We start from the raw sequence: 27,886 nt of genomic DNA, 5'->3' as shown, positions 1-27,886 counted from the left end.
ACATCACACAAAAAACTTGACATGTACTGGCAACTATACATTATTTAAGGGCATGCTGTGCGTAAGGATATTAATATATTATCTGTTGTTGTCAAGTAAGTTTTACTCATAATCCCCTTTACACTGGTGTAAAATGTCATACAGTTATTGTCCCTCATAACTGGTAGTCTATTAGTAAGCTTAATTTACTATTTTGACTTGGCCTACTCAAAACTCTTTTCTTTTAAGTCAAAATACTCTATCACCTTGTTTGTCTACCGAAACATGAACATTTCTTTGAACACACTAAGAGTAACACAGAGTGAACAAACACATGCAAGCTTTGTGGTTTTCTGCTGCAGATATACACTTTTCAAAATAATGTGTTCTTTTTAAAATGAAACATTAACAGGGGAGTGATGAAATTTAGCTTGTAGCTAATTCTGGTAAGGCTGAGGGCCATGCACTGTCCCTGTTAAATAAACAAACAAATAAATAAATAAATTTGAACGTAGGCTTTGTAAAAAATATAGTTTATTGTTGCCTAAATGGCTAGTATTTCCATCTGTTTACAACCCCATTAGCAGCAATAACTGCAAATAAGCAGTTATGATAGTTTCACCAGTTACACACTGTGGAGGAATTTTGACCCACTCCTCCTCAGAGAACTTTCAGCTCAGTGATATTTGTAGGCTTTCAAACATGAACTGCATGTTTTAGGTCCTGGCTTTTATGTTGTGGAATATTGTCTCGCTGCATGATCCAACTGTGCTTCAGCAAGAATTCACAGATGGATGGTTTAACATTCTCTGCAACACAGCAGAATTTATGGTTCTTCAACTACGACAAGGCATCCAAGGTCCTGATGCAGAAAACCATTCCCAAAACATTCACTTTTCAATTCGTCTGTCCATAAGATGTTGTTCCAGAACTCTTGAGGATCATCCAAGTGCAAACCTGAGACAGGTTTTAGTGTTTTCTTGATTCTTCCTTGCTAGTCTGCCATGGTTCCCATTTTTCCTGAGGGTAGAGTCATGTACACTGACCTTAGCCGAGGCCTAAGGATTCGTTGAATGTTCGTTGTGATATCCCAGGCAACTTGGAGAGATATTTATTTATTTCATGTTTAAATTCACCTTAACTACATTGTGGAAACTGAAAGGGTCTTTTTTTAAAGCATTTGCGACTGTTTTCATGAATGGGTTAATACAAATATGAGGCTGATCTGGTTGTTGGTTACTGCACATTAAAAAACAGCTCAAAATGAAATATTGATACTCTTACCAGGTTATTTTATTGACTGGCTGCTGGTAAAGGAAATTTGAGCGTCCTTGGTTTAGCTGGAGCCGTTTTCTTGCATCACCGCCTTGTGCTGCCCACTCTTTAGATTAGATTCCATTAATCAGAAAATCTAGTCTATTTTCTGTACAGCAGTAGATCTAAAGCTGCTCCCAGAGACCCTCATCAGTTCTCAAAGGAGGTCTGTCTGCGCTCTGACACACCTAATTCATATAATCAAGGGTTTGATAATTCACTGATAAGTTGAAAATGTTGCCTCAGAGCAGACAAAGACCAAATATATGACCCCATTCTGTGGGTCTATAAGAACTGGTTCACAAATCACTGCATTACAGCTCAAACTGTCAGGATAACAAAGAACCGCTAGGGAATAAAATGTTACCCTGTCAGTCCTGTTGTTCCCAGTCATTCAGTCAAAAAACGATCTCGCGTAGGATTCCAATTATAACCGTACGCATGTAGACCCGTTCGTGCACAGCAGTCCAGGCGCCCAGTAAATGTAATTTATTGTGAAAGTCACTGTTCCCTTTCCTCATTTCTATTCTTCCTCAGGTAATGTGGCGGCCGGCTCGCCGTGTCCGACTAATAAAGGGCTGCTTGATCCTAACATCTCAGAATAAATGGTTTTGTAAATCATGCTCATGTCTCCGGATTTTCATTTTCTCCCACGTGCCTCCTCACCTACGAGCACTGAGTATCCCTGACATCCGGCAACAATTCATTCTGAGAGAGGGAAAATGATAGCCTTTTGGGAGAAGGAAATTTATTATAGGCTAATCCAGTCTGGCGGCAACAGTACTCTGAGGCGTCGGTGCACTTGTAAATACCAAGGTTGTCATTATTGCCCCTCTCCTGTCAGTAAGCGGAGATGTGTTCAGTTTTCTTGCTCGCTATATGGGCGCTCTTGTGATGAAATTACATTATTGTGTGTTTTAGATTTGTGGCAAAGATTGAATATTGGGCAAAACATGAAATTACTCAAGTGTATCAAGGCGAATACTAATTATGGTAGAGAGAAGCCTCAATTGTGTTCATAATTACAGTTCATGATAAGATGGTATGTGAAAAGAGCTGTTCTTAGGTGTTTACTTAAAAAGTAAAAAAAAGAAACACTTTTAAATCACTTGTATTAATCCTCGGAAAAGGGGTTATAAACCAAAATATCCAAAATGTTTATGGATCTGGTCTGCTGGGAAGTCTTTAGAACTTAATAATAAACAAATATGTCTATTATATTTGCTTATAATCTTTTTTTTTTTTTTTTTGATTGAATTACCTAGTCAACCATGTTATGCATTATTAACTCTCTCACTCTCTTTTCCCAATTTCAAATGTAATTTTTTGGTAATATTTACTTAAGCTGAACGCACATTAATTAATAACAGTTTGCCCAGCTAATAAAAAGGAATTTCCCAATAGGACTAGAAGGCAGCATTATAATAGACAAGAGTAGCAGCTTGCAAGTTAACATAGTGGACGGCAAAGTTGCCGTGGCAAGATTAGTCAGTAGCATTTTAGCAGCTTAAAGGGGTCATCGGATGCCCATTTTCCACAAGTTGATATGATTCTTTAGGGTCTTAATGAAAAGTCTATAATATACTTTGGTTAAAAATTCTCAATGGTAGTGCCAAAAACACCCTTTTTACCTTGCCAGAATTACCAAGAACAGATTTTTAAATCACTAGGCATCATACATATACCGACTTTGTAAATAGTGACAAAGGAAATATATATATATATATATATATATATATATATATATTTAACTCCATACGTGCAGTTAAAATGTAAGATATCAGTGCAAAAAATATCCCTGTAAGTCTGATATATATATATATATATATATATATATATATATATATATATATCACATATAACATGATATCACATGGGCAGCAAGAGCAATATGACACAAGTGCTGATTTTGTCCAGATCTATCACGATCTTAAATGCGATTTTATACAACAGTTCAGTAAATAAGAAATTGATATTGTTATATTTTAAACACAAAATTACGTTTTTGCTCAATTTTATGGAGACCATATTACCTTTGAAGTCATAGCAGAACAGTGGTGTTTAGTTTCTGAATGAATCCATGTTTTGAACGAATCATGTGAACCAATGATTCAAAAGCTCATTCATAAAGAGAGCTGTTTACTTAATTTCTGAATGAATCAGCTGTTTGAACGAATCTAATCCAATGAGTAAATGACTCTTAAATACATTTTTTTTTTTGGTTGCCAATGACTTTCATCGTATGAACAAAAAATACTGATTTTCTCAAATTATCATCTTTTATGTTCCATAGTTTACATTAGGTCATTGCAGCCCAAATGTGTAATAAATTCATTTAATCAAATAAAATATATATTTTTTTCTAAAGCTACAATTTGTAATGTCTACTTGATACTTTGTCATTTAACACAAAAAATAGCTGTAAATAATCTTTTGTGGGTATTTTCACAGTCAAATTTCTTTTGCAATTAATTAGATTAACTATAATGACAGCCCTAATGCATACCTATGAACACTAGTGGCAGTAAAACCCCAACAGTTTTTATTTGTGTGGTTCCGTTTACATTACTATGTTATGACCTGAAAACATACTTACTAATAAATTTTTAACTAATGCATTTTAACACTTACATCACATAACCAGCTCCATATGTTTCTCAATGTAGTAAACTTGCTCTGTAGCTCACCTGGTACAACACTGCACTTTGCAGTGTGGATCGCTTGGGTACAAGTCCTGTGAAACACTAGTCGTGACACTCAGTAAAACAGTTTATCTCATATTTACTTTTGGTAACACTGTCGTTTAGGTTTAAGGTAGGGTTTCATTTCTGAACTGCCATAATACGTGCAATAATCAAAGTAATAAAATGTTGCTAAATTCACATGCATCAGTTTCTAGAAAACTGATCAATTGAAAATGTCCATGACATTTTTGTTTGTTTGTTTTTCAATAAGCTTGTTGAATTTTAAGGTACGGTTTAGTGAAGGGTCACCACTTCAGAAGAGGTTTTAAGTGACCTGCCAGAGTTTGAATTGGAATATGTCTTTTACAAAGGCAAAGTACAACTTCTGCTTCTGTTAAAGTTGGACATAAAATTTGTTAGATTACTGAAATGGAAAAGAAAAATGGTGTCTAATAACTCTCTGCACAGCCTGGGCTGTGTGGTTTTATCCCATCACTTTTATTAACACTGAGAAGTATAAGAATTAATCCTTTGAACTCGAAGCTCAATCAAACGAATTACACACCTGAAAATGCTCTCTCTTGAAATTACTCCCAAGATTCTAAGAGATGAGCTTTGCTTTAAAGCTGCTGTCAATTAAGAGTGTAGCTCTGTTCTGCTTGACCCTGAAAGAAAGACTTGGCTGAAGAGAAAATGAGAACTGGAAGGCTGCGGTAGATTACAGCACAAATGACATTCAAAGCAATCAATCGGATTTCTTAGTTTTGATGTTCTTTGTGTTTCTTTTGTGCTGGTATAGCTGAGAATGATGTTGTCTTTGTATTGTAAAAGTTGTCAGTTTTGATGGCGATGATGATGATTAGTGTTCTGAGATACGCACATAGTTAGTGGTGCTGTTATAGTGCTCATAATTTTATACTGCTTATAAATAAAGGTTTGAAAACAGATGCTCATCCTAGTAGTTCTCCAGGCGGAGACAGGTTGCAATCACGTATTCATCCCTACGTGTAAATAGAAAACAAACAAGCGTTGGCCTAAATCTTCTCTGCATAGGTTAGAAGAAATCCAATTCAGCCATAAGCTCCAATGAGTTTATATTTCTCTCTCAAGGGAACAATTCATTGGGCTGCAGCTTTTCAACACATTGAAACACACATCACATAGAATCAATGGAGGTCACCTACACAGCCGTCAAGCTCAATCAGACTAATCTAAGAACAAACAGCATGCTCTGCAGATGAGCTCAATGCCAGGTAGGATTGGGAATGTAGCCCACACACTCCACTTTTGAATTTTATTCTGCTTAATTTCTGAAAACTGATTGTGAAATGCAAAGCCGTATTGTTTGCAATGCTTGCATCAGTGATCATTTATTTGCTGAGAGTATGTTGTTAAATAATTATATCACAAGGAATCAAATACTACTTGATCTTTTGAAATAAGCGATCAGCATACAGTACTATGAAAACATACTGTAACTTTAAGCTCAGCTCTGAGTACAGAAAGACCTATTCAAGATGTAAAAATGTATTGTTCTTAACTTCCTCTGCTTTCTGAAGTTAGCTAAATGAATAACGTTCACATGCCAGTGATGATTCATTTTTTTTATATTACTTTTATTTAATTTTAATATTTGTCACATTGTTAAAAATGTGACAAAACAGTGACCACACACTCCCATAAAGCATTGCAAATGGCCTGAGTTTATTCTCCCATCACTCTCAACATTTATACACTACCAGTCAACAGTAAGATTTAATAGAAGATTTAAAGATTTAATGGACGTTTTAATGTTTTTAAAGAAGATTTTTCTGCTCATCAAGCCTGCATTTATTTGATCCAAAGTACAACAAAAACAGTAACATTTTGAAATATGAATTTCATATTTAAAATAACTGCTTTCTATATCAATATATTTTAAAATTTAATTTATTCCAGTGATTTAAAAGCAAAATTTTCAGCATCGTTACTCCACTTTCCAGTGTCACGTGATCCTGAAAGTTCACAAGAACAGCATTTAACTGAAATAGAAAAAAATATATTTATTTATTTATTTATTTATTATTATTATTATTATTATTATTATTATTATTATTATTATTATTATTATTATTATTATACTAACTCCAAGCATTTGAATGGTATAATGAAGCTTTTTTATTTCAGATAAATGCTAATCTTTAAATCTTTCTATTCATCAAAGAACCCTGAAAAAAAATGTATTCAGCTTATGTACTCAGCTGTTTTAAATATTTATAATAATAACAATAATAATGTTTCTTGAACAGAAAATCAGCATATTAGAATGATTTCTGAAGGATCATGTTACACTGAAGACTGGAGTAATGCTGAAAATGTAGATTTAATAGAAGGAATAAATTACGATTTAAAATATATTAATAGAAAACAGTTATTTTAAATAGTAAAATATTTCAAAGTATTACTGATTTTGCAGGTTTGGATCAAATAAATCCAGGCTTGGAAAGCCGAAGAGAATTCTTAAAAAACAAATAAATAAAATAAAAATAAAAAGCTTACTGTTCAAAAATGTTTGGCTGGTAATGTATATGCATATGTTTGAATGGTATTTAATACTATGAAGTTTCATACCTGAATCATTTATCTGTGATTCATGGAGTGAGTATTTTAATTAGAATTGCTAATAAAAGCTGTAAAGTGTCATTTTTCAAAGCGCCAAGGCCACTGAAATAGTATGTGGTTAGTGATGCATTCTTTTGGACTCGTCAGTGAACTTGCAATTAATGGAAAAGCCTTGTTACTAATTTTGGAAGTGTTCATGGAAATCGTTATAAAATTCTTCAACACTGCTAACATTGTGAATGGACTTCTATGGAACATAAATGAAAATGATCCCTTTTACTGTTTTATCGAAATGATTTAATATAATGATTTTTTTTGTACTGCTGTTGTACTGCTTTCGATTGTATTGTCACACATTTCTGTTGAGCTGTTTAAAGCTTTTAGTTTTGTTGGCACTTTCAATATCGACTATTCTCGGAAGAGTTTTACCAAGAATATCCCTGAGCACAGAACTTCTGTGTTAATTTCAGAGCCAATTACAATTCAATAGCGTCAAGTCATTGAGCAACTAATTCAAAGAGAAGATAAAATCTTTCATTATTGAGGTTTGGTCATCCAAACAAGCTTTCTTAAATGATTTTAATGCTAATTTTAGCTTGTGCTGTGGTTTGTATGGCCAGCGCAGCTTTAATACAGTAGGTATTTGCAAGGTTTGCATTCAGGTCCCAGTTCTCCTCTTTGTTGAGTGTGCTAGTTAAGTAGGCGATTGCTCTCTCATTGGAGTTTAATCCAGTGTGTTCCCTCTAGTCCTCTGTTCAAACTTACTTTCAGCCTCTGGTATAATTGCTGGGTGCATTTCCTTCCCACACTGCTGGGCTCTGTGCAATTTTCTCACTGTTTGCTTTTTCATCCGTGTCTAATTTGAGAGACGCGCCTCAGCAGAAACGTGTGTGTGTTTGTTTGTGTGTGCCGGTTTGCATGCTTGTGTGTGTTATGAGGGGCTGGGAGGAACTGATTCGCTTGCGGGGAAATGTTGAGGCACTGATTGTATAGAAGTGTGCAGTGCTGGTTGCAAACAAGTTAATTAACAGTGTTTCTTAATTAGCATGGGCTTGAGGGCAGAGACGGGCTGTCACTTCTGGTGCTGTGGATCTCACCCTCTCACAATCTCATTTCTCTCACTTAGAGGAGAGAAGGAGAGAGGAGAGGTTGATCTTGACAAGCTATTTTTAAAGACATGTCTGCACTGCTGGCAGAGTTGCACCTTTACTGTAAGAATAGTGATTGAATGATCTTGGAACATCTTAGATCCTGCAATTAATTTAATGAGTACTACACAATGTATCTGGATAGACTTGATGTTGAGCCAACATTTAAAGCCGTTTTATTCCAGAATTTAGCAAAATGTGGTCACACTTTATTTTAAGGTCCAGTTCTTACTGTTAACTATTTAACTATCTATCAGCTGACTTTTTCCTCAATAAACTCCTAATCTGGTGCTTATTATTAGTGAATAAGGTAGTTGTTAAGGTATTAGGTAGGATCAAGGATGTAAAATATGGCCATGTAGAATATGTGCTTTATAAGTAGTGCTGGGCGATAAATTGATAATAATTATAGCGCGATATGAATTTCCTCTATAAACGAAAACAAGAGTTCAATAATGTTCGATGTAATGTTTAAAGAGCGCTGGTCAAAGCGCGTCACTCGGACTGTTTATCCGCAGGGTGAAAATTCAAATGGCGTGAATTTACTAGAGCAGATGCGTTCACTCGCTGATGAGTCTTGGTTACTAAACAGCACCAGTGTGAAGCATTTCATTTCAGTGAAGAACGCAGGTAACTCGGTTTATAGCCAGATGAAACTGTGCTGACAAACAGGTGAAACACCTTGCGCAATGATACAGTATCTACAAATCGCCATAATTTACCATAGATTTTATTAAATTATTAAAGGAGAAGTCCACTTACAGAACAAAAATTTACAGATAATGTACTCGCCCCCTTGCCATCCAAGATGTTTATGTCTTTCTTTCTTCAGTCGTAAAGAAATTGTTTTCTGAGGAAAATATTTCATTTTTCTCAATATAGTGGACTTCTATGGTGCCCCAAGTTTGAACTTCCAAATTGCAGTTTAAATGTGGCTTCAAACAATCCTAAATGCAGTTGCAAACGATCCCAGCCGAAGAAGGGATCTTATGTAGTGAAACGATCACTTATTTTCATAAAAATAATACAATTTATATACTTTTTTGAAGTTGAGGGAGAAAATACGATTGGAGTTGTCATGTCTTGAGCCAGAATACAGAGTTCTGGGAGTGCAAGGCAAGACGAGCGTTTGAGATTAAAAAAGTACACTGTAAAAAATAAAAAACACAATTTGTTGAGTCAGCTTAAAATAATTTGTTACCCTGCTGCCTTAAAATTTTAAGTTCAGTCAACTAAAATAAATTTAGTCAACTTGAAATGTTAAGTTGTACTAAGTAACAACTTAGATATTTGTGTTTCCTAAACTTAACAGATGGGTAAGTAACCCAGCTGCCTTAAATTTTTAAGTTGATTCAACTCAAATATCTAAGTTAGTATAATTTAACATTTCAAGTTGAATAAACTTTTTTTGAGTTAAAATTTTAAGGCAGCCAGGTTACAAATTATTTTAAGTTGACTCAACAAATTGTTTTTCACAGTGTATTTTAATTATATATTTTTTAATGAAAATAACTGATCGTTTCGCTAGATAAGACCCTTCTTCCTTTGCTGGGATCGAATCAAATCCGCACCATGGCAGTCCATTATATGAAATGTTTTCCTCAAAAAACATAATTTCTTTATGACTGAAGAAAGAAAGACATGAACGTCTTGGATGACAAGAGGGTGTGTACATTATCTGTACATTTTTGTCCTAGAAGTGGACTTCTCCTTTAATGTAGACATTTATTAAACGTATTGAAGGAGTAGTAATGGAATTACAGTATTTTTAATTATTATTACTATTATTATTATTATTATTATTATTTTGTGATTAAACTATAGCATTTATGCATTTATACTAAATGTATTTAGACTACTGTTTTTCATACAAATACCAAGGAACCATATTACATTTTTACCATGGTATTGAGGTGCTATATTTGTGGTTTTAACTGTCACAATCATGATCAATACTATGGAAAAGCAATAGTTATAAAAAAAAAAAAAAAACACAGAATAATTGAAGTTCACCATATAAAAATGAAGTTGCTACAATTATTACTGATTTCGAGAATGAACATAAATCTACATCTGCATCCTAATTCAAGTTACTATCAAATGTGTATTTCTAAGAGACAAAAAAGTTATATTGTTATTATTATTATTATTATTATTATTATCATTATTATTATCAGATAACACAAACCTGTTTCTTGATTTGAAACAATAGTACTCATTAATAAGCAGCAAATTAGGAGTTTGTTGGGGCAAAAGTCGTTGTTAATGGTTTATTAATAGTGAGAATTGAACCTGTGACCTGTTTTTTAGTTCGGTATTCATATGTACCAAACAAATACAGCATTGTTTTAACCACTGCACACGTGGAACCTAATTTTGAAAGTCCTAGTTTTATATATTTTTGTATATTTCAACAATTCTATATCTATAACGAAATCCCAAGACTGATCTTTTAGCCTGTGCTGTTTCAGTTCATGCTTGAATAAAACTTTACAAGGCATATATCATGCCTCCTGTCCAATAATCACAATCAGCTTTGCATTTTGTTATTTTTGATAAGAAGCAAAGTGTCATCTTTCAAATTTTGAAACTCTTTGATGAGAAAAAAATAAGTATTACTGAATTACAGAAAATGTCCCAAACTGTTGTGACAAATTGGTTGTGTTATTTGGCCAAACTGACCAACACAAAGCTGCTTGGTTTGATAGAGACTATTGTGTGATCAGAGCTTCAAAGCTTCCTACACGCTAACAATCATTTCATAGTTATTTGGCAACCCAGCGCTGGGTAAATATTGGACATTGCAGCTTGTTGGGTTTTATACATTAACCCAATTAACCTACTGAAGATTTTTAATTTCGACTTAAAAATGTATTCTAAAATATGTTTTATATTTATAGGACAAGAATATTTAATATACTATACTTTTTTTCTCAATGTCAAGTATTTTACAATAACAAAATCTTTCAGTAAACATTTTAGGATGTGACAGGAGCAGCAAGAGCAGCCAATGGGAATCTGTGGGAGGAAAACTGCTATCAGTAGGCTGTTTCACAGTTCATTAAAGTCATATATTCATGACTTATCTTATGTTCATGTTTGAAAAGTTACATCAAAAACAGCTTTGCCTTGTGCCATCTTGTCAGTCAGACATTTAGCCTACGTTTCAACCCGTCAAAAGCATAGCCCGACCACCGCTGCAACAATGGCTCACTAGATCAATAATGCTCTTATTGTAGTCGCTGGAGCGCATAGTAACTTTGTTACATATAACAGCAATGTTGTGTCATGTTTCAGCCCTGGACACCATGCGTTTGTCGAGAGGTGAAACTTTGATGATGGCACCGGTGCGTCTTTCACTTTGAGTGTAAATCCAGTGTTTGTACAAGGCTAGCATTCCAAGCAGATGCTAGCTGCGATGTACATTTAAACAAACAAACAAAAGAAGGAAAAATGTGAGACTACAGACGGTTTTCTGTTTATACAGTGATCATTTTAAAATTAATAGAATGTCATACAAACCTTAATTTCATTCAGGGAATTTCCTGCCAGTCAGTTTTCTCTCAGGACAGAGCACAAAATGACTGCTGACAAATGTAACCAGTTTTAACCAGTTTTGCCCAGACTACCCAACATTGGGTTACACGGACCCAGCGCTAGGTACAGTAGGTATTTGAGGGGATTCATCATTTGTATTGACAGTAAAAATAGCCCAGCAGCTGAGGTACAGACAAACTACCTAGAACCTGGGTAAAAATGTTAAAAATAACCCAATAAAATAATGTAATAAAATTTAACCCAATACTTTTTTTTTTAACTAATTAATTAAAATTCACTAATGTGACTTCTCAAGCCATGTAGCTTTGCATAAAAAACATATCTAAATTTAAGTCTTAATTCACTGAAAATATTAATCTTAACGTTATATTCATACTTGCTGGGTAAAGACATGCCTTGTTGACATCAGTAATGCTAATTGCTCTTTATTCTGACAATGTCTTGTCAACTTTGAATATGCTGAAGCACAAAGGTATGACAATGAAAATATTTTTAGTGAATAATGGATATTTGATCCTGCGACCAAAGTGTTGAAGACAATAATGTATTAAATAATGACTCAAATTGCTTCTTTCCCCCTTTAATGAGATGTATAAATCAGAGACGGTACTACAATGATCAGCAGTTTTTGAGAGTGGCCTGATCCTCACTTCTACCCCAGCTCTATCATCTCTTTTCTTATTTATGTTCTTCACTATGTCCATGACATACATAAATATATCATGAATATTACATGTTAGCTCCTTCTCTCTTGAGACACATCTGTTGTTTGTAGTGAATTGATTAGTTTGAGATACTAGAGGTGAGGCTGAATCAATAATGTTGTGTTGAGATACTCTTTTGTCATTGACATTCTAATGTCAAGTGTTGAATTTTAATTCATGGTGTTTGCTAAGGCAAGCGTCAGTATTGCTGTTGCTCATTCTTAAGTTTATGGATTTGAACAAACCTCTTATCCTAAAGGTTATTGTTTAACTTGTCTTTGCACAGCTTGTGCCACAGACATGAATGATACATCATGTAGTTTGTTGAGGAGAGAAGTGCTATTACTTTTGGTATTGACCTGTTAGCAATCCCATAATCTTTCTTAAAATAAAAATATATAAAATAAAAATAAGAAACCTTATTTGTCAATCACAGCACGCATTAATACTATGTGCGCATACTAACTGTTTTGTGATACTTTTTTGTGATACTGAAACAATTTCATTAGTTATATATGGTTTATATATGAAAAAAGTGCTAAAAAAGCTATATATATATATATATATATATATATTAAGGGTGCAACGTTACACATAGACTACCATTCAAAGGTTTGGGGTCAGTAAGACTTGTAATAGTCTTTAAAGAAGTCTCTTATGCTCATCAGGGCTGCATTTATTTGATTAAAAATATAGAAGAAAAAAAACAGTAATATTGCAAAATGTTTTTACAATATAAAATAATGTTTTTTTTTATTTTAACATACTTTAAAATAGAATTTATTCCTGTGATGAAAAGCTGAATTTTTATCAGCTGTTACTCCAGTCTTAAGTGTCACATGATCCTTCAGAAATCATTCTAATATGCGGATTTATTATTAGAATGATCAATGTTGAATAATATCAACAGTTGTGCTGCCAAATATTTTTTGAAAACTGTGATTTTTATTTTTTATTTATTTTTTATTTTTTTTCAGGATTCTTTCATGAATGACAAGTTTAAAAAGTACAGTGTTTATTCAAAATATAAATATAAATATAAAACTTTTAATTATTAACTTAATACATCCTTGGTGAATAAAAGTATTAATTTCTTAAAAAACCCCAAACTTTTGAACGGTAGTGTATATTCGTAAAATTTTCAGTACAGGCCTTTCGGTTCAGTACGCATGTGTACCGTATATATATATATATATATATGTGTGTGTGTGTGTGTGTGTGTGTATATATATATATATATATATATATATATATATATATATATATATATATACATATATATACATACATACATATATATATGAAGAGTTTGGTTTCAAAATGCTATAAATCCATTTTGATTAATTTGAGTAAAAATGTGTTTTCTTTTCCAAGAAAGTGGCAAGATGAAAACCACTATTTTCTGTTTTAAACTTTCACATAAATCTTTCACATTTTTCATGAGCTGAACTCAAAGATCTAAGACTTTTTCTATGTTCACAAAAGGCCTATTCCTCTCAAATATTGTTCACAAATCTGTCTAAATCTGTGTTAGATTAGATGAGCACTTCTCCTTTGCAGAGATAATCCATCCACCTCACAGGTGTGGCATATCAAGATGCTGATTAGGCAGCATGATTACTGCACAGGTGTGCCTTAGGCTGGCCACAATAAAAGGCCACTCTAAAATGAGCAGTTTTATTACACAGCACAATGCCACAGATGTTGCAAGTTCTGAGGGAGCATGCAATTGGCATGCTGACTGCAGGAATATCCACCGGAGCTGTTGCCCTTGAATTGAATGTTCATTTCTCTACCATAAGCCATCTCCAGAGGCGTTTCAGAGAATTTGGCAGTACATCCAACCGGCCTCACAACCGCAGACCATATGTAACCACACCAGCCCAGGACCTCCACATCCAGCATCTTCACCTCCAAGATCGTCTGAGACCAGCCACCCGGACAGCTGCTGCAATAATCGGTTTGCATAACCAAAGAATTACTGCACAAACTGTCAGAAATTAGTTCATCTGCATGCTCGTCGTCCTCATTGGGGTCTCGACCTGACTGCAGTTCGTCGACATAACCGACTTGAGTGGGCAAATGCTCGCGTTCAACTTTGGAGAGGTGTTCTCTTCACAGATGAATCACAGTTTTCACTGTACAGGGCAGATGGCAGACAGCGTGTATGGCGTCGTTTGGGTGAGTGGTTTGCTGATGTCAACGTTGTGGATCGAGTGGCCCATGGTGGCGGTGGGGTTATGGTATGGGCAGGTGTATGTTATGGACAACGAACACAGGTGCATTTTATTGATGACATTTTGAATGCACAGAGACACCGTGGCGAGATCCTGAGGCCCATTTTTGTGCCACACCTGTGCAATAATCATGCTGTCTAATCAGCATCTTGATATGCCACACCTGCAGTTGGTTGGATTATCTCGGCAAAGGAGAAGTGCTCACTAACACAGATTTGTGAACAATATTTGAGAGAAATATGCATTTTGTGTACATAGAAAAAGTGTTAGATCTTTGAGTTCAGCTCATGAAAAATGGGGGCAAAAACAAAAGTGTTTTATGTTCATAATTTTGGTCTGTGTGTACATGTTCAGATGCAAAACCAGCTAAAATCTTGGTCAAAAATGAGATAATGATACTGAGTGAATGCTCCTGACACATAGTGTATGTCCATCAAATACTTTTACTTCAAACTTGGTAAATTCCAGCCTCAGCCCAATCAGAAGTCCCAGTACTTACATAGAAACCTATACAAAGTTACAAAGTAGCCAGAAAGAAATGCTAATTTTAAAGAAATATGTCGGATGGATTTAGAGGCTTTTGCATTTTATATATATATATATATATATGTATATATGTATATATGTATGTATATATATGTATGTATATATATACCAAATTTGGTCTGAATCCGCTAAAGCTTTGGAAAAATATAGTGTCATGTCCTTTGCACACATTTTGTTAAATTCATTAACACACTTAACAAAAATGAGTCTGACGATGATCGGATTTAATTTTGGTGAAAATTGGACAAACCGTCTAGGATATGTTCAAAAAAGTAGATTTTTTGCAAAATTCAAAATGACGAAAAATCTTCACCCATAGAGGGTCATAGGTATTTCTTGTCTTGGAAGAATCAGAGAAAAAAAGAATTTTGCTTCTAGACCTTACGGTTCAAAAGTTATTAGCAGAAATATGAGTGCAAATTTGGTCAATTAGGTGGCACTAGAGAGTCTGAGCTTCTCTAAATTAGCTGTGGTTAATATTAGTAATGTCCTCTATCTTTGTGCCAAATGTAATAACTTTCCTGCAAGTGGTTCTGTGGACTGCCATCAACTCCCAGAGCACAGGAAGAAAAACATATTTGTGTAAAATGCTAGGCTTGAAATTAAAATTTAGCAAAACAAAGGATTTGGCCATTTTGTTCCAAGAAAAATTAATTTTCCTTTTTTTTTTTTTTTTTTTTTTTTTTTTTTTTTTTTATCATCATCATTTGTACCACAGAATGCTATCAAAGACAGTACGTGGTTTTAGATGTGGCTAAAATGAGACTGTGGCAAGAAGGAAAAAAAATACAACAATGATCCATAGTTAACAAACAGATGGACATTGTTGATGGAAAACTTACAAGAAGTTTTTTTTTTTTTTTTTTTTTTTTGCTATTTTGTTTTCTTCCCTAAAGTACAAAAACATCCATAAAAAGAACAACATTTATTTAATCATGCCTCAGGGATTGTGCTGGTATCATAATGTAAGATCCAAGTAAGATCCAAGGCAGTTCCCAGAATCCCAGGAGATCTGATCCAAGCTTTTACTACGACAACACCAATCCCATTAATCAATCCTAATATGTCACCTTGCATGTTTGTATCAAGTCACATTCATTCATCTCTAATTCATCCCTCCAATTTTCGTACCTTATACACTTCAAATTCAATTCCTTGCCAGATGCATCTTGTTTTTCTCTGGTCTTTTCAGCCAGGCAGACGGACCTCATTCCCTTCCTGATATTGTTTCAGGATCAACACCATTTCATCTCCATTCTGTCACCCCTCCAGCTGTTGAGTGTAATTGATTAAAAGCATCTATCCTCTCCCCACTGTGTGTTTCAGATCTGCCTCTCGCTCTCGCTCTCTCTCTCTTTCTCTGTTTGGTCTGGGTGTCTGCGGATGAATAATAATGTTTTGCCAACCCTTCTCTCAGGCTGGTGATGTACATTGAAAGAGACGTCCGAAAGGCCACGCCAGGAAAGGAGCAACAAAGCGGCAATGAATACCTGTCAAAATGCCTGACCCTCTTCATCCGTCACACCGTGCACGAACTGCCAGCCATCCTGGGTAAATCAATCACAATACACCCAAAAAAGAGGGAAAAGGGAACACGAAGAATTCGCTTGGGAGGGAACAGAGTGAAGTGGGCAAAATAAAGCAGGGGCAATGAGAATGAACATCGAATTTGATTGGCCTCTCTTTAATTACCTTTCTGATTGAATACGTGAGCAGGCTCTCAGGTATCGACCTGTTCCTCCTTTTTCATTTGGGAATCAGTGCCGCTACACACCACCGCTCCCCCGTTAAACCGGTTCAAACTGGTTCAGTTCTTCCTGCGGGTTCCGTCCCAACATGAAGACGCACCTGCTTCTGCCCTCGGCCACCTACCCAGGCTGATCATGACGGATTGTTTGTGATTGGCTGATTTCTTACTGCCTCTGTTTATGTGGGCTCTCTATAGATGACATCCTGTCCGTGTTAGGCAGCATTGTGGGAAGGAAGCACCCCTCTCCTACGCAGTCCCGTCAGCTGAAGCAGAGCCTCCCCATGATGGCTGTGGTGCTGCATCTGCTCACCTCACAGGTGTGTGTCTGTGTCAGGGCTTGCTATATTTACCTTTTTGCTAGTTATTTTGGGTTTTCGATCTCCACGAGGGTGGTAGAACCTGAGGGAGGGAAAAAAAAATTGTGGGGACCTACCTTGTATTGCAATAGATAATAACTTATTTCACAGGCTATTTTCTGTGAATGTGCAAGGCCTCCGATTAATTAGCCACTATAGGTAAATAGCTAGAAGAATAACAAAGTGCAGTGAATGGTAAATCTAATTGTGCTACAAGCCAATGTGTTTATGATGATGATGATAAATTAAATGAACATGACAATAAATACCAGTTTATTATATTAAGCAGCATAACAAGCTGTTTTGGACAGCTAAAAATAACTGGCTGCAAATGATACCGGAAGCCTCGAACCTTCAAGTTACAAATGACTGAAAGATAAGGTGGATAGCAGTGATTCACAGGTTGTTCAGGCCAAGTACCCTTTTTTGTCAGATCAGAACATCCACCTGGAGCATCCAAGTACCTCTTAGTCACAATGTTCCTTCCAGGGTCAGAAATTAACGGGGGCTTGTGCAAAAAATGCCGGGGACAAAAACTGCCCCTGCAAAATTAAATGAAATGGTAACACTTTACAATAAGGTGTCTTTTGTTAACATTTGTTAATGAATTAACTAACATGAACAATACATTTATTACACTATTTATTCCTCTTTAATGTCATTTAATAAAAATACAGTCATTCATTTTTTGTTTGTTTGTTCACAGTGCATTAACAAATGTTAACAAACACAACTTGTGATTTTAATAATGCATTAGTAAATGCTGAAATTAACAATAACTAAGATTAACAAATACCGTAGAAGTATGCATTCTTAGTTCATGTTAACTAATGTCACGGTTTGGTATGTACCTCAGTTCGAGGGTCACGGTTCAATACGATTTTGGTACAACAGAAAAAAAAAATCTACTATGCTAGTTTTCCTTTCATTTATTTTGAACAGACATTAGTACAAATTACAATTGTTTTTTTCCACCTACATGTGAAAATACTAAATATTATGTCAAATTAATGTCATATATAGGCTATAAAATCTGCAATACATACATACATAAAAGGAATAAATACTTGAAATATATTTAATATCAAATACTAGATATTATTATGTCTATAAACTGATAGCCAAGGGAAAAAAAACTGCGATACGTAACATAGCCTATATTTGCAGAGTTTCAGTTCAGTTTTGTGACAAATGGCAGAAAGCAACATTTTTTTTTTTTTTTTGATTTTGCTGATATGAGGAAAGTTGAAGTAATTGCACCGGCCCACACAAACACAAAACATATTAGTTCCAGGCTTCTAGTATTGCTAACTTGACAGCGCAGATGGTACTTTATCAAAATAAAACACAGTAAACTAAACATCAGCACGCCCGCCTCACTGTGTCACCGTTAGAATGCGACTGAAGTACAAAGTCTAGAATTTACATAGTAAATAATAGTGTAGCATTTGGATGCATCACAGCGTTTATTGTAAAATGTAACCAGTTCGATGTATTATGTATGTTGCAATTTAAATAAAATGTGAAAGTAAATGTAACGTGTTAATTCAAAGAAATGCTTTTAGATCTTGAACACATTGCATCAGATTGCTTTTTACACATTCTTTTGCAGCGTTTTGAGTTTTTGTGCTTCTAAATGCACTGGCCAGTTTAAGTCGTTTAGATTCGTCAGCACTGAAAACGCAGGTGTTTTGGTGAGTGTGTGCACTCACTGATGGAATTCTGCACACTTGCGAATTCTCTCATCATAATCAGTGAAGCACAGAAAGATGTAAGTAAGAGATTTGGTTTGCAGTTTCAGTGATTTATACCATGAGTTTTTGCATAACGTTTGTCTGTGTAGCCAAAATATGATGGTTCCCCAAACACAAAAATGTTTTTACATATGTATTCTATTAATTGCCATTAATAATTGTAATTTCAGCGTCAAGCAATTATCAACAATAATGATTTTTGTCTTAATATTGTAGCGCTACCATTTAATGAGTTCCTGAGTTAAATGTATCATTTATATACAGTTTTGAATAGTTTGTTGTTATTGGTAACACTTTAAAGTACTCAATTGGACATTGTTTGATTCTGAAGTAATTGGTTAAATTTAAAGGGAACCCTGAGTATTAAGACTTGGATGGCTTAATCTAATTTAAATTGTCTTGTACTAAAATATGTAGTAGAAAACTACTAAAGATTTATTTATTTATTTTTAAATCCACAATCCAAGTTTCCGACATCATATTTTGTACTGTGGGGGATACCATAGAACGGTTGCACTCTGTGAGATACTGGTGCTACCTGTTGCTATATTTACCACAACACAGAACAAATCTGGAAATAAAAGACCGATACAATGCCACATTGTGTGGCTTTTGGTTGTAATTTTCAGTCGAAGGGCAGCAAGAGAAGCAATGCAATTCTTCATTGCTTTTCTAGCGATGAAAAAAAGAATGGGAAAATGCCTGTGGATGAATGAAACTTCCTAAAGACCCGTGTCTTAGTTCTCTCCACTTTAGCCCTGATGCCTTTGTGGCTTTCATTAGACCACAGCTACTGAAAGAGCTTACAAATGGCAGAGAAAAGAAATGCTAGATGCCATCCTGGCAGGATGTAAACATGCCAATGCTTGTTATGATGCCACAGCCACTGAAGGAGATATCTGGGGGCATTTAGACTCCTTGTGGGGAAAATCAATGGTACGGCATTTGGTTTAAGCCTATGCTTGTGTCCGTTGCCACCTGTAAGCTCTTTTAGTAGCTGTGGTCATCATATCAGTTTTTTTTTTTTTTTTTTTTTTTTTTCAAAAATTGTGTATTCAAAGTTGTATGGCAACAGATAGTGCCAGAAGCTTACAGAATGCAACCATTTTATGTAATCAAATTAATGGTGCCCCCCATAGTTCAAAAATATGTGTAGGATGATAAATAACGTAAATATTTCATGGTTTTTCTTAATACCCAGGGTTTCCTTTAAGTATTTGACATTACATACAACACATACAATTATTAATGCCCCTGGAAATCAATGCATATTCAGACGCAACTATTGTCATAGGGACAAAATGGTCAATAAAAAGTTCATTTTTGAAATGTAGAGAGGTATTGTAGTAGATAATGTTTGAATAGATTGTGTAAATCATTGTGTCTTACAAAAGAAACTTTCCAGACTCCCATTCACTTTATTAAATGTCTTCGTCTGCACAGAAAATAAAGAAAGGATGTGCCTTACCTGCCTGTCACGCGCTGAGTGTAATCACTGTCTGTGTCAGAATGAAATGATCTATTAAAGAGCTTTCCGGTGCAGCTTCAACACCCACAAGCACACACACACATATACACAGATTATTACCAGTTGCCAAACAGTGCAAAATTGGATTTACTTCTGACACACTCAGTCACGCCAAAATTAATATGAAGGGATCTGGTGTTCTCAGAGAAAGATGTTTGTCAGTGCGCAGAGTTGATGAGTCTCTCTGCTGATTAAATACACTTTTACATTCGGCCAGGATTTGCCATGGAGACTCAGTGGCAGATTGAGTCGTCTCATTTGAAGGGGTCGGCGCTGATAGAGCTGTCTGTCTGATAGTTCCACTGTCATTAACTCATCTGAGGAGGATACACTGATGTCCATTAACACAGAGCTGCAGTGGGCGGCTTAGAGTGGTAATAGGCAGTTCTTTTGATTGTTTGTGTGTCTGTCTGCTTTAATGGTCCTCACAGTGAGTTGTGTTGGTGTAGTGCCAGCCTCAGACAGCACATCCACACAGATCACCCACAGACATTCTCTGGCCGCAAATATTTATCGGATGAAATGTTTGTCCAAATGTCCAATCTTAATGGCTGATGAAATTTCTAGGAGAAGGGGCTACCAGGATGCTCTAGTGAGTGCTACACAAAAAAAAAAAAAAAAAAAAAAAAAAAAAAGGATAGTTCACCCAAAAATGAAAATTCTGTCACCATTTTTAAACCTTTTTAAACCTAAATAACTTTCTTTCTTCTGTTGAACAAAAGTTATTTTGAAGAATGTGGGTAAACAAACAGTTCCTCGTCATTCATTCATTCATTCATTCATTCATTCATTCATTTCTCTACTATTAAATTCAATGGGGACCAGCAATTTTTTGGTTTACCACATTCTTCAAAATATCTTCTTTTGCATTCAACACAAGAATGAAATGAAGTTTAGGACAGCATGTAAGTAGGGCTGTCATTATTATTATTATTATTATTTTTTTTTTTTTTCCATTTTAATTTTTATGGATTATGTTATTTTTTTTTTGGTTTTTTGTTTTGTTTGTTTTAATTTTCTGGACTTTAATGGTTAAATGAAATTTTATTAATCAAAAAACATGTCTAATTAATTAAAATCATGGAACTTGAACAATTTAACATCAGTTTATTAAAAGTTTAACAAAAATTACATGTTTAGGGCCCTATGAAATGTTTTATTTTTGCCCACCTTATGTTTTATTGTTACCAGATTCTGTGTTCTAGCATGTCTAATTATTTGAATGCATAAAAACAAGTTTCATTTATTTTTACAATAGCCTTGTGAAATGATTATTTTTCTCATAAATTCTGTGTTGAGTGTTTGCATTTTTCTGGTTATAAAATGAAGGCTTAAAGCATTAATTTTTACTTATCTTTTAATTAATGAAAATTAAACTTTTATTTTTTTTAGATTTTATTTTTTGGCAAATAAAGGGGATTTCCTATTACAATTTAAACATTGAAGAAATATATGATTATTCCTTAAAAATAAGGTTTTAATAATTTTAGTAGTAGTATTATGTGCATTCTGCTGAACAATAGTAAAGTATTCCTGCTACACTGTCTTCACGTTAAACCGAACTTTTATTTTGATGGGTTGCTTTTAAATTTCTGTGTGTATATGATCTGATGATGATTTTACTCAAATAATCATAAAGTGACTCTCAGAGCAGTTCTGGAGATATTGTTCATGGATTTTTGTCCTCATTTAGTGAAACGGCAGATGGCAATATTGCCGCAATTGTCATGCGCGCTTCAGTACGAGTAGTAAACAAAACCGCATGTCTGCGCCATTCATTAACACAGAGACACGCAGCATTCATATTTAAATAGTCCTTTTGGGGCTTAATATTTATAACTATTAGTCCATGTCACATTTTGATTGAAGTGTAATGACCTACTTTTGGTTAATTCATCCAAACTTTGACGAATTCCGTGACATTCCATGTTAAACTGTAAATTCTGGATTCCGTGATTCCATTCGCGGAAATCATAGGGCCCTACATTTGATGAGAATGCATTTTGTGTTGTCTAGTATATTGAGAGGTGCCACAACTGCAACTAATGGAGACATTTTATATCTTGATATCACACACCTGATTCTAATTATTATTATTATTATTATTATTATTATTATTATTATTTATTTTTTTGTCATTGAATAATGCACATAATTACATTTGTCTATCTTCACAGCTGTGGTGGCTTCACTTTTATTTTAAATGTCTTATAAAATAAGTAAAAAAGAACATGTCCAAACTTTTGTCAGTCAGGCGACCCCTTCCTGCCTAAGTGGGCGGTTCTTGGCTTGAATAAGCTGCAGTGTGGGCTAGACTTTATGCCTATAGTCAAAAGTCTGGCTACACAAATCCAGTGTGTGTATGTTCTGATATTAAGAAAAATGCTTCAGGGCATAGCTGGTTGTCTTCCCAGTAGCAGGTTGGTCTGCATCTTTGAGACTTCACTGGCCTCTTGTGCCCTTGAGCCCTGTGTGCGTGATCTCTTCAGCTGCTGTGTGGTTCTGAGAGGCGTCGTGCTCTTGTAATATGAGAGCATGCCTGTGTGTTTGTGCATCCATACATACATTCATGTGATGAGCCCTCTCTGTGGTCTCATCTGTCTCTCTGGCCTGTTGCTTCACTGACAACCAACACAGCACGCTGACACTCACAACACTCATCAGTCACAGGGGTCAGCGAAGAGGTCAGATCCGGTGTGATTCTCAGAGGCGAGAGTGGATAAGAGCTCAATACCTCACTGTCCAGGACTCCGACCTCTGACCTCATCTCATTACAATCCTACAGCACAAACATGAGCCCCCCTCATTCTCACACCTTAGGATGACATTGTAAATGGAACGCACTCGATTCTTCCGCTGCTTAGTCGAAATGGTGCATGATGGTGAAAAATGTCCTCTGACAGAACATTTTCTTTTAAACCGGCTGAACATTTTGCGAATTTTTTGCTGTCCTCTACAATCGTTGCTTGTCAGATTGTACAGTACGACGTGTCCCGAACGAGATCTTGGGTAAAGCCCACGGCAGACGGTGACATTCCTCAGTGACATTAACGTTCTTATGTCAGACTGTACGATGCGCATCGTAGCTGGGATTTTAGTCACGATTGACAGCGTTGAGCATCTAGAGCGCAGCAATGCGGCCTAAAAATTCTGAACCTGCCAGAGGATTCATTGCAAAGGCAATTTATCGGCCGTCGGTGAGCATGATGCATTAATAGATCCAAGACTGCCGATTTTGCAGAAAGATGAAAGAAATCTGCAGCGTACATTCGGCTGTGTTCAAGACAACTGTAGGACTTCATAACCGCTAAAGCTCAAGTGAAGACTGACAGTTTTTGGTGGAACTCAAACGGGATAAGACTTAAGGGTAGCGAATAGCAATGTTGTACAGTGTTGTAGGTTGGTGAAGTGTCTTTTAGAGTAGATGGCTTCATGACTGTGCCTGTTTGCTTTGACAGATCTTCCGACCGCAGGTGGTGACTGAGGCCTTTCTCGTCAAATTTGGAAAGCTGCTGGTGAGTCTTTATTTAGTGACTATTGTTAAAGGATTAGTTTGCTTATAAAATAAAAAAAAATCCTGATAATTTATTCACCCTCATGTCATTCAAGATGTTCATGTCTTTCTTTCTTTAGTTGAAAAGAAATTTAGGTTTTTGAAGAAAACTTTCCAGGGTTTTTCTCCATATAGTGGACTTTCAATGGGAGCCAGTGGGTTGAAGGTCCAAACTGCAGCTTTATTGCAGCTTCAAAGGGCTCTACATGATCCCAGCTGAGGAATAAGGGTCTAGCAAAATGATCAGTTATTTTCTTAAACAAAAGAAAGAAAAAAAGTAAATACTTTTTTAACCACAAATGCTCATCTTGCACTAGCTAGACTTCACAAATTAACTGAGTTACATTATTATAAAATTACCTAATTACCAGGCAAAGTAACTACAGTAGTCAACATTTGAAGTGGATCAAAACAAGTTCATCAAAGTTGTCCTAAAACAAGAACGGGTATTGTTATAGTTTTAGGACAACTTTGATGAAAGGTTTCGATCCACTTCAAATGTTGACTACTGTATTGTGTTACAGTAAAAAAAAAAAAAAAAAAAAAAAAAAGTTAAATATGTCAAATAACTTTGATTCCCCACAATATTAAATATGTTAAATGAATAAAACATTGTACATTAATCTACACTATTTTAATGTTGATGTGGGATAATGTGAGAGACACATTACAGGGGCTAAATGTCACGTTATGCTGTTTGAAACTGCAAAGTCTACTTTTATTTGTGTATAGTCATAATAACAACAAAGCAATGTGCTTTTGTAAAGAAAATAAGAAGGGTCTCTACTGTCTCGTTCTCTGTCACCTCTCTCAGACACGTAAATTAAAACAACATGAATTTCAGTGAATTCCTGTCTAATAGATGTGAGAACTATATGTATAGAAAGCTTAAAAAATGTCAAGTCAAGTCGAATACAATTATTCTCTGATAAAGTAATCCGTATGACACCAACGAACATGCAAAGAAAGTTAAAAGCCCTTTTTTCATCCAACAATGTTGGATGTTTTTGAAGTTGGAGGAGAAAATGAGATGGAGTTTTTCACCCTACCCTATCTTTTTGAATCGGAGTACATAGATGAAGAACTAACCGTGCTTGAATTTTCCAGTGTTCGTAATGTGTAAAGTCAGGTATGCATGTTGCAGAACTAGTGCAAAGCGAGCATTTATATATATATATATATATATATTTTCCCTTTTCCTTTGAAACTGCAATATGGACTTTAACCTGATATTTCCCTTTGAAATCCACTATATGGAGAAAAATCCTGGAATGTTTTCCTTAAAAACCTTAATTTCTTTTCGACTGAAAAAAGAAAGACATGAACATCTTGGATGACATGGGGGTGAGTAAATTATGAGGAAATATTTATTCTGGAAGTGAACTAATTCTTTAAAATGTCTCGTAAATGTTATATTTACAAGATATTGAATTTACAATGTATTGTAAATGAAATAATACATGTACAATGTCCAATATCAATACATGTCCCAAAAGTGGTAGTAGTGAAAATTTAGTGAAAATGAATGAATGAATAAAGTATGTAATGTTATATCTCTTTTTTTCTTTCATTATGGAAAGAATCATATAACCTCCATTGACTCTAATGAGACAAGTTTGGGAAACGCTATAGGTAAGTTTTTATTGTTTGCGGTTTTATTGATCCAAGGTTTTCACAAACTCTTCAACCTCTCTTTCAGTGTTTCAGTGTTGTTTTTTAAACAGGTCTTCTTCGTGAATTACATTCTTTAGTGTTCAAGGTGCTTTGTTGCTTCATAAAATATACGCCTCTAATGTAATTTAGCTCCAATTTTCCAGACATGTTGTTTTTCAGGAGATCAAATGTAGTTAAATCATTGATGTCTCCCAGTGTAATATTTGTTTTTTTCAGCCATTAGTTGAAAATGAATCATTCAAAAGTGAGATTATACTTTTATACCTACCTTTATGCTTTCTATGATCTTTTTTTTTTTTTTTTTTTTTTTTTTTTTGACAATTAACAGGTCAGGCAGCATCTGAGGAGCTGATCAGAAACACACTATCTGCAGTGGAGGCCATTTCCCAACATCCCGCTCTTCTCAGCCTCTATCACTGCACTGTGAGTATATGCAGTATACCGCTCTTTGATGTTCTGTTTTTAATTTTGTGTCTCTCCCAATTATTTATAAATTATTTAAGCATCTTTCCAACAGCATTTAGGTACATTTTGTTGAAGTGTGTTATGGGAGAATTGCACTCATTTCACAACCCTGTTTGTCTCCCCACAAAAGTGTAGGCAAGGTGTTGATGAAAATGTTTTGGCAAAGTTAGTCTCTAAACTCTCTATTTGGCCCCATAAAAAACTTTCCCTCCATAAGGACAGGCTCACAAACACAATATATCAAGCTGTGTATCAGAGCAGCAAGGTCCACATTCACGTCTAACCTGAGATCTCACATCCTCACGCCTGACAGAGCTACAACTGAGATCACGGCTCCCCTCTGCCCAGCACTATTATTCTCACAAACCTCTCGGCAACAGGAAATCACTCAGGAGTGAAGAGAGTGTGTATGTGTGTACATCTCTCTGTGTGTAAGGCTTTTGTAATGAGTATTGACGTGTGTTCTGTAGGACTGATGCATCAGGAAGCGTTGAGAGGACACAGACTCTCTGATACTGACTCTATAATAGGAGAAGACACCTTAATTACAGTTTGCCAGGAGCCATTAGATCCCATTCTTCACTCTCAAAACACACACAATCAATCCATATAGCATGTGAATGACCATAGTTTATTGAAACTTATTCTATCATAACAACTCTCTGAGGGTTTGACATGATAATGTACATGACAGTGTTAATGTGTTTGGTTTTGGTGGAATAGATCTGCTATGCTGCTGCTGCAGCAGATCAAGTACCGAGATTTGCTGCTGACAATACATCCACAGCATGGTGCTGTGAGCATGTAAGAAATACTGCTGCTGCACATAACATACATGAATCACCCCCACCCACCCCATGTAGCATACGTGATTCACCCCATAGCAGAACTATACAGGTGGAGCTGGGGAAGGTGAAGGGTTTCTGAAGCACGCTGCAACAGCAAGCACTAGACAAGTATTTGAATGTTGAGCAGCAAGCTCATTGGCTGCTGATACAAAAAGAACCAGTCAGCTGTGCCATGTGATGATGTCATTGTCAAATCTAGAGTTTCATGACAGATCTTTGGATATTCATAAGGGTTATAGACACAAAGGCTGTTCCAAAAGTGGGTAATGCCATAGAAGAATCATTTTGGGTTCCCCAAAGTGCCCTTCAGTTAATGAAACTTAAAGAAAACAAATTTATTTCTTAGGTCATATTCAGACGGCAATTGTTTCTCATAGGGACGTAAGTGATTTTCACCATTTACAGGGTGTAGTGGGTGATTTAATTGTCGTCCGAATCCAGGATGTCTGTGTTTTTCTCTCACCATCCATGTAAAAATCACTGGACGAATTATCTACTGTTTATTGATGAACACCAAGGTCGTGTGGTAATTTAAGTGCCGTCTGAATCCACATATCTGAGTTTATGAGAAGAAATCTATTCAAAATTCAATGTTTAATAAGAATGTTTAATTATTTTTACAAAAAAAAAAATTACGGTGAGGGTGGTGGTGGGCAAGTGACGAAACAATGTTGCGGCTTAACTCCGCGGCTATAACTGCGGTAATAGGACTACCCGTAAGACCGACTATCGCAACAAGCCTATGCAATACAAATTTAAAATGTGTATTGTATACAGATATACATATACATACATAACTATATTGTGTATAAATATACAACTATAGCACATCTATTTTCCTGTTTTTAAATGGGAGATTTAAATAATCAAATAATAAATATGATTGTATGCTTGGAATAATAAGAATACATTTTATATAATAATAAGAATAAATTTGTAAGTAAAATTAATTTTATTTATAGCAGACAATCATCTGCCTGGCCAGGTGAACAGTGCATCGCGGGTTCATAGAATCACAGAAGTCGCTTCTCCACTGTGAATAAATCACCATCTGAATCCCTGAGTTTTATCACGGAGGTGATATGTAAATTTATTTTTGCAGACATCCATATAAGAAACAATTACCGTCCAAATAGGGCTTTAATGTGGAGAAAACAAAACCAAAAAAAAAAACATTTTCTAGTATA

At 35.2% G+C, this 27,886-nt stretch overlaps 1 protein-coding gene across 4 annotated transcripts in view; it reads left to right on the top strand.

Annotated features, from left to right (window-relative positions):
• The window catches only part of ulk4 (unc-51 like kinase 4), a 225,012-nt gene that overhangs the window by 86,177 nt on the left and 110,949 nt on the right, over positions 1-27,886 (top strand). For all 4 annotated transcript variants that reach the window (XM_051131060.1, XM_051131061.1, XM_051131059.1 and 1 more), the window contains 5 exons: positions 16,189-16,322; positions 16,717-16,838; positions 23,618-23,674; positions 25,293-25,344; positions 25,715-25,809. In XM_051131060.1, coding sequence (XP_050987017.1) covers positions 16,189-16,322; positions 16,717-16,838; positions 23,618-23,674; positions 25,293-25,344; positions 25,715-25,809 — 460 coding nt within the window. The remainder of the gene's footprint in view (positions 1-16,188; positions 16,323-16,716; positions 16,839-23,617; positions 23,675-25,292; positions 25,345-25,714; positions 25,810-27,886) is intronic.

Source organism: Labeo rohita, chromosome 16 (assembly GCF_022985175.1).
Source record: "Labeo rohita strain BAU-BD-2019 chromosome 16, IGBB_LRoh.1.0, whole genome shotgun sequence".
Lineage (NCBI taxonomy): Eukaryota > Metazoa > Chordata > Actinopteri > Cypriniformes > Cyprinidae > Labeo > Labeo rohita.
Note: the sequence above shows the minus strand (reverse complement) of the source record. Positions and strands in the feature narration are given on the sequence as shown.